Raw genomic sequence first — 7,925 nt, 5'->3', positions numbered from 1 at the left:
ATAAGTAATTTTTCTCACAGAAGGAAGATCTTGCCTCAGAGGCAACACCTGACTTTCATCCATTTGGCAGTCAAGGGGAACTGGGATGTAAATACCGCTTTTTGTGAGAAGCTTAGCTTCTATTTTCTGTCTAGTTCTGAATTCAGTGGTAGCAGGAGCATAGGCCTGACAGAGGGGCAAGCAACTGGTTTGTTCCCATTCGAGGCAACTGCTTCCTTATTACAAATACCCTCAGCGGGAACCAAAAGCCTTCCTCTGGTATAAGCAGCATGATTCTAGAAACGTCTTTGATATCTTTGCAACATAAAGATTCCTAAGTTGTCTTAGAATCATAGCCATGTTTCCATCCACTTTGATCAATATGATATAACTTTAGTTTGAATCAAAATTATTCATGATTTATCTTTACTAGCAATTCAGCTTCTGAATATCCAGCTGAACATTTTATCTTACAAACTTGGCTATCCTGAAGAGTCAGAGTAGGAGGGTAGGAATTATCTGAAGCTAGGAATCAGGGTGTAGGAAATTTTTACAGTGGTTTTCTTAAAGTAATGGACTTTTCCCTTCAACAGACATCTTGAAAGTTTTTCCCAGAGATATCTTTAATATATAATTACTTACTAAGTACCATTGTTGTGACACTCGCTGATATTAAAACCTTTAACCTTAAAAATGTGGATCCACTCCTATTAGAAACTGACACCACATTCACGAACAAAGCAAGGGCATTTTTTCGGAACATCACAATGAAGACCTGCAATCTAAAAAACACAAATTAGTAACCTTGGTTCCATTTTGACAACTGCCAGGAGGACTAGGCACAAACCCCAGTGTTTGCAGAGAACATTTAATGGTCATTGTGAAAACCAGCTTCCACAAACAAGAAATTGTAGCAGAAAAAGAAACTTGTTGAGGCTAAGCAAGTATTTTAAGGCAAGTTCATGAATTTGTCACATTTGTGTAAATGCCTTAGAAGTATCACAAGTGTCAAAATAAAAAGGTTGTCATCTTGAATACTTAAAAACTAAGATACAGGCTCCTCCTAGTGGTAACACCGGAAGATTCTAAGAATCTTCTAGCACTATTTATTATTATCACTTATGGCCAGTTAGTCTTCCATTTGGTTCTGGAAGGTTTAGAAGCCTCTGAGTTCTAACTGCTGCTAAGGAATTCTTACCTAAAGATCAAAGTAAGTGGGATGTGAAAAAACACATGCAAATCACTGTAACGATATTTTTTTTTCCTCCTCGTTCAAGTTTATGTACCTCTCAGTGCTTAGGTGTGAAGTGAAGGTGGAAACTCTGCATTCCAAAAGATTTACACTTTTATACCAATTTTACATCTGACTTGTATACCACTTGGTATCCAGAGAACAGCGCTGTATTTAGCAGTGGAAACACCACATGGCATGCCTGCGTCTCAGATGAATACACTGCATTTCCACAGTTAGCAGAATACCTGTCAAGTCACCATCACTGAGTACAAAAAAGATTTTATATATTTGAAAAAGTCTTCCGTTTTGAAGCCAAGTCAGTTGCTCTCACTTAAAGAGCAAAAGCCCTGTGTCAGTCCACTTGCTGAGGTTCTTACTGATCCTTCCTTGCCACTGAACAGCAAGTGCTAGAACTATTTAGCCACACCTGTTCTTTAAAAAAATTTGTCAAAAGGGACAGAGGGCCATTTTTATTATCAGGCCCTTTAAGTCTTATTCTGGACTGAAGCTTCTCAGCAGTCTAAAGCATACAGCAGTTTTATGTAATTTATGATTTTAAGTCACAGAAAAAAAAAAACATTTTTAAAAACACAGCTTCTAAGGGGGGGAAAACGAGCTGTATATAGTATGTGATGCTGTGCAGATAATTATTTTAAACTCTGCTCTTCCCCTTAAAAGTTTAAGTTAATGGTTTGAATATGTTAGTAGGCCTGCTAGCCTAATTTAAATAGTAAAATTGCCCGCCTAAGCCCAGTATTGCAGTAAATGGAATATCTATTGTAGATCAAAGTGATTTCAGTCTTAACTGTACCTGTAATATAGTACTATCAAGACTACTACGATTGCTAAAAGCTCAGATACTGCTAGAAGAAAATTTAGTCTCCAAAGGCAAAAGAAAGAAAATAAATTAAATCCAAAACAGGCTGATTTCAGCGTCTGCCAATTTCAGTTTTGCCTTTATATTAGGAAAGGATGAAAACTCCTTTACATGTTGCTTCTACTTGTACCTGTGCAAAGAAAATTCAGTGTTTCAGATGTATCTGTTCTCCCTATTCATGCTTTTCAGACACTTGAGTTTTTTGAAGACAAATTACATGGAAGTTATGCTAGGAGAAAAAACCACAAACCAACTTTCAACTGCTTATGTGGAAAGCAGTGCAGTTTTTCCATTTATAGGCTTTTTTTCACTGTTTCATATATTTGTATGATGTATTTTGTATATAATTATATTAATTTCAGAACAAGTCGCATCAATAGAAAAGCACAGGAGGATGAAAACCAGTTGCTGGTTGAATGACATTTTATTTTCACATTCAGAGCGCTGTACAGTTTCTATAAATAGATGTGGTACTGTAATATTTACATAATTTCCTCCCCCATTACTAGTGTATTCCATTCAAAACGGTAGGTACCCTGACCAAGCCAAAACAGGGTTATTTCTGGGTGCATTTACTCAGAATTCTATGTCAAAACATACAATACATCAGTATGCATCAGAGCATTTTTTCCAGGTATTTTACATGTAACATTATTTTCTCTAGACAGTCTCTCCTTCCAGCATCCCAAGAGCTTTCCAGACAAGTGCAGTACAGTTCAAGAACAAAAACAGGATGCAAAAAACATTCATATCCAGCCTACTTAAAATAAGGAACATGATGGATAGTTTTAAGTGTGGGAGTTTCATTGTATATTAACATGGTATTTGCAAGATTCCTTGATATACAGGTACAGATTGAGAAAAAGCAATAGCTTAAACAATTTAGAGACAGCATAATCCTTTGGGCTTCTGAACACGTTCTGCAGACTGCTATAGGAATACCTTGTGTAGAGTATAGTTAACAAACCCAAAAAGACATGGGTCTGCCCTGTGCTTCTGCCAATTATATTTCCAAAGTTTACATTTCCTTACGCATTTTCCAATGCCTGTAGTTAACCACTTTCAGCAGTGCTTATATGTATCTACAGCTGCGATATCTACAAATGTTACCTGAACTCCCATTTGAAAATCTACACAACCCATGAGGTGTCAGGGTTCTTCACAATACACTGCCTTCAGAGTTTCTCTCTCCACTTCTTTTCCCACTCGAGAAGCAGTCATCTCCACAGATGGTCCAATTTAACAGCCAAACTTCAATTGTCACATGATATTTTAAGACTACAGTAGCTAAATTGTTGATCTCTACCAAAAGGGTCTGAAGAACTACGTGACAAGAACTCCAAGTTGGTGGGTAAAAATGAACGAGACAGAAGGAAAACAAAACACTAGATTTGAACAACATGCAGGACCAGACTGCTTCCACTGTGCACATACCAGAGGATCTCAAAGCAGATGCCTGCAGTTGTAAAGTGATTAATCTGTAACAAGTACCACTAGAAACAAAAACCCAACTGAACTCAAGCTGTTAGTCATCTTAAGAAAAAAGGAATTCCAAAGGAATGGCCAGAGGAGGTCACAGCTGGACGCAGATGCTCAAAACTGTCTGATTAACACCTCATATAAAAACTCCATTAAGGATGAATTCAGGAGGAGACTGAGTAGCGAAGTCTTAGGATTTTCTATGGGGAAAGACTTGCAGGGTCATACATAAATAATCAAGTTCTCATAGAAGACAGCAAAGTCAGCTCCAGTAACTGCCGTAAAAATGGGAGTACTGCATGTGAACGTGCCAAAGGGTAGGTATTTCCCAATATCATGATCAACTGGAAACTGGTCGAGGTGGTTTGCTTTTGTTTTCTGCCTCTTTTCCACGAATGGCAGCCACATAAGAGAAGAGACACAGCACGGAGTAGCAGATCTCATGAGCCTGTAAGTATTTAGAAAAGACGACAATAAAATTCAGAGAATTTAGCGCTTTACAAAATCCACTGCACATTTCATATTTTGCTGCCTGTCTTCCTTCATGGGACAACTACTCTGGCTACAGACAAAATCAGGAAAAAGTGTCCCATACTACCTTCTAGCTGAGGTGGATATAGAAGAAAAACCTTATAACAAAAAAAACCTCCTCTGGGATAAAAATATTAGTTGCTTGATAGTACGATTCAAATAATTTTTAAGAACAGTATGCTAAGCTACAAAAATAGTAGCTGGCTTTAGAAAAAAAATCCTACTTTTTTGCTTTTGGTCTGTTGTCTGAAGTTACAAGAAACTTTCTGGGAAGGGTTGAAGGAGCTAACTAAAAAGACTAAAACTAAACATCCAGTACTGTAACTTGACTCATAAGACAGTTGTGAATAAGGAAGAATCCCACCATCTTTTTATGCTCAAAAGTACCAGGACGGATAATCCTTGTAATTTTTAACCAATGCTAGGGAATCCACGGATAATACAGGGGTGTGGGGTTTTTTTGTTTTTAATTAAAAAACCCCACAACCCAACATTGCATGTTACATGTGAAGAATACCAAACAACTTTGTCACTACCTTAAAGCAGAGGGTTCCACATAGCATTAGCAAGATTTACAGTTATTACTTTTAACTGACTAAGTGAGCTATTATTTAAAAGAAAATCCTCTTCTAGCATGTGGCTGGCAGCACAATTCAGTGAAGGTAAGAGACAAGTTTATATCCTAGTTCTAATACTGGCTGTTCTGGTGATCTTAAAAGTTCTTGTCCTGTAAATTGACATTTATAATCTCTATAAAGGTAATAAGCATAACAATGTGTTTTGCTGTATTATAGTACAAGCTAAAACACTTGTGTAAAATATAATTACTTTTCATTAAACTGGCTTTTCTTATTAAAAGACCATGGAATCACAGAACGGTTTGGGTTGGAAGGAAACCTTAAAGACCATCCAGTTCCCACCCCCGCCACGGGCAGGGACACCTCCCACCAGCCCAGGTTGCCCCCAGCCCCGTCCAGCCTGGCCTGGGACACTGCCAGGGATGGGGCACCCACAGCTGCTCTGGGCAACTGTGCCAGTGCCTCACCGCCCTCACAGGAAAGAATTTCTTCCTAATGTCTAATCTAAATCTCCTCTCTTAGTTTAAAACCATTCGCCCTTGTCCTATACAGCTGTCTGCTGCTTAAATTACATATATTCTAAGCATCTTGTTGCTAAAACATTTGTAGCTTCTTCAAGTAATTTTTCTCTCTCCTCTTGAAGGACTGTGAGTTTCCATGCCATTACCAAATGTACAGACCGCACTTCAGACATCAAATAACAGAAGACATTTCAGTTCTGATGATAATCATTCACTTCTGTTTCTTCCTCGTAAGTGCACACAAGGCCTGATAATTGAAATATTATGTGTAAAAGTGCTAAGTATCATTAAACTGCTGGTCTTCAAAAAATGTTATAAGAACTGAACACTAAACCACAGCAGTATCTCACCTATATGGCAGGAATCAGCATTTACACTGTTCTCTTGCCTCTCACTGCTCACTTTCATGAGGAAATGGGAATTTTTCATAAACTCAGCAATAATTTTATTCTCAGGAACTAGTCTCCCTTTCCATCTGTTCTGTGGATTAAAGATTGTGTTCTGCACTGTCTTAAATGTAACAAGTCTGCTAGGTCTTCTTGTGCTAAAGTTCATGCCAAACCAGCTATCTTGCATCTTTTATCTATCTTAACAAGAGACCATGCTTTCTATACTACCTGGGAGTTCCTCTAGTTGCATAGAAACAACAATCAGAACGTTTTGTTGTCTTCCCTTAAGGAAAACTATCATAAAAGAGCAGCTGGGGTTTCACTGCAGTATTAGCACTGCAAAGCCTGCAATCTCAATATAATTCTTTTTGCCACATGAAAATGTAAACATATATCCTCTAAAGAACTACCGGAAGGCATCACAGTTGACTCACCATTGGCGTCTTGTACTTGTGGCTCACCACTTCTTTAGTTTCAGGAACTAAAACCGGACGGGCAAGAGACAAAACAAAAAGTTCAAAAAACGAGAGGAAAAGGGGAAAGAAATAGCACAATGTTCCCATAGGAAAGGGAAGGGATGCACACAGACAGCAGGTGCAGGTACAGGGCACCTCACTATTCCTCACTACTAGATACTCCTCCTTCCCTTAATTTACATTACATATGTCCTGGAAGGTACTGGTAATGGCATAATAAATTACTCAGGTTGGCAAACGTACTTTGCTGCCTCTGTTTGGAAAACCATAGTAGTTATTTGATGGTTCTTAAGAGATTCTGACTTTTCCTCATACTACTTATTCCTGCTAGACAGCAAAATTAATGACAAAATATGCCTCATGTCTACTGTGATAAAACATAAATCAGTGATTCCATAGGAATTTGTCAGTATGAGATTCCCAACGGCTTTATCCTTTAGATGTTTGAATCCTTCTCTGCTGAGTAACAGATCTCAAAAGAACTGTTGAGCAGTCTTGTAACTTAGTAAAATCCAGGGGGAAAAAATGAGCTGAGAGAGAAAATTTTCTAAGCTGGAAGACTGTTTCCCAGCTCTATTTCAAGTTTCTCAAGACATTCTTTCTCTTGTCTAGGATGTATGTGACGGTGTTTACTTAACATACTGAAAGTGTTCATTCCTTTTGAACAAGTTGCCTCAAGGTAAAATATTTGTTTCAGTTACATGTATTCTTAAAATACCAGGGTTCTTGATTTCTAGGAGATTTTCTATACAAAGAGGATTAGGGCACTAATGAAAAATAAAATCTATTACCCAGAAAATTTCATCTTGCCCCCTTGTACTGCCTCAAACTAACAGAAAAGAAACAGGCATAATATAGCTAAAGAAAATGTGCCTTTTGTTTTCCTTGTGGAATACATTAAAAATGCAAGCTGTAACCATCCCATTGGTGTGCATTGCATCTGAACTGTGCCTTTGGCTCACACATGGTCTACAAATATTGTTGTGAACAGATACCATGGGAAATCACCAAAAGAGAACAAAGACCACACTAAGAACATGTAAGTGTCAAATTTAAAATATCAAGATCAGTGGAATACCAAGACCAGCTTTCAATACTTCCCTTTCCAGCACAGTTGAAATTTGCCATGGCATTTCTGTGTCACAACAAAAATAATTTAGAAGAAACAATACAGAAATTATGCAAAACCAAATCATACCAGGTTTATAAAGGAAGGGTAAATGTTTTATTACACATAGTACTTAGTGACAAGAAAAGAAAGAGAGGCTGATGAGTTCAGTATGAATAACTAGGAAAAGTCCACACCAAAACCTATCCATGCAAATGTCATTTTTTCAACTATGATATGGCACAGCTAAATGCTGGAGAGGGAGACGGGTCACACTCTAAGGGGCCAAAAGGAGGCAGTGCAGACTGGGTTTGAGAAAGTACTCTGAATATAAACCAGCGCCTACTAATTCTTGTATGTCATGGTATTGTCATTCTTGAAAAAAAAACAACTAGTGAAAAGTACACAGTATGATTGTAAAAAGCAACGTGATATTTTTGTTTAATTTTTCAGTTCTCTCTTTTCTTGGAGTTGGCAGTTACATTAAAACCTAAGAAACTGGGGAAGCGCACACCCAGGCTGCACTGCCCTGTGATACCACTGACTAGAGCTGGGGAGATACGGAGGCGCACATCCAAGCTACCTTACCCGTTGGCACCAGATGTTCCAAATTAACTCCATGTCACCAGGGGATAAAGGTGGCAGTGAGGCTGGTGCACAGCCAAATAGGGAAGGATTTTTACAGCTGTGTAAGTCTCACTGCCCACTGGATAATACAACTGTTCATATACTCTTCAAAAAGCAGGAAGGGAA

The 7,925-nt window shown here is 38.1% G+C and overlaps 1 protein-coding gene across 27 annotated transcripts in view; it reads right to left on the bottom strand.

The window, feature by feature from the left end:
- Positions 1-2,495: 2,495 nt before the first annotated feature.
- MADD (MAP kinase activating death domain) overlaps positions 2,496-7,925 on the bottom strand; it is a 76,980-nt gene continuing 71,550 nt past the window's right edge. For 26 of the 27 annotated variants that reach the window (XM_056347280.1, XM_056347276.1, XM_056347278.1 and 23 more), the window contains 2 exons: positions 6,023-6,069; positions 2,496-4,017 (listed from right to left, as the gene is read on the bottom strand). In XM_056347280.1, the coding sequence (XP_056203255.1) occupies positions 3,910-4,017; positions 6,023-6,069 (155 nt within the window). In that variant the 3' untranslated portion in view covers positions 2,496-3,909. The remainder of the gene's footprint in view (positions 4,018-6,022; positions 6,070-7,925) is intronic. The other variant, XM_056347295.1, reaches the window with a different exon arrangement.

This window comes from Falco biarmicus, chromosome 7 (genome assembly GCF_023638135.1).
Source record: "Falco biarmicus isolate bFalBia1 chromosome 7, bFalBia1.pri, whole genome shotgun sequence".
Taxonomy (NCBI): domain Eukaryota; kingdom Metazoa; phylum Chordata; class Aves; order Falconiformes; family Falconidae; genus Falco; species Falco biarmicus.
Note: the sequence above shows the minus strand (reverse complement) of the source record. Positions and strands in the feature narration are given on the sequence as shown.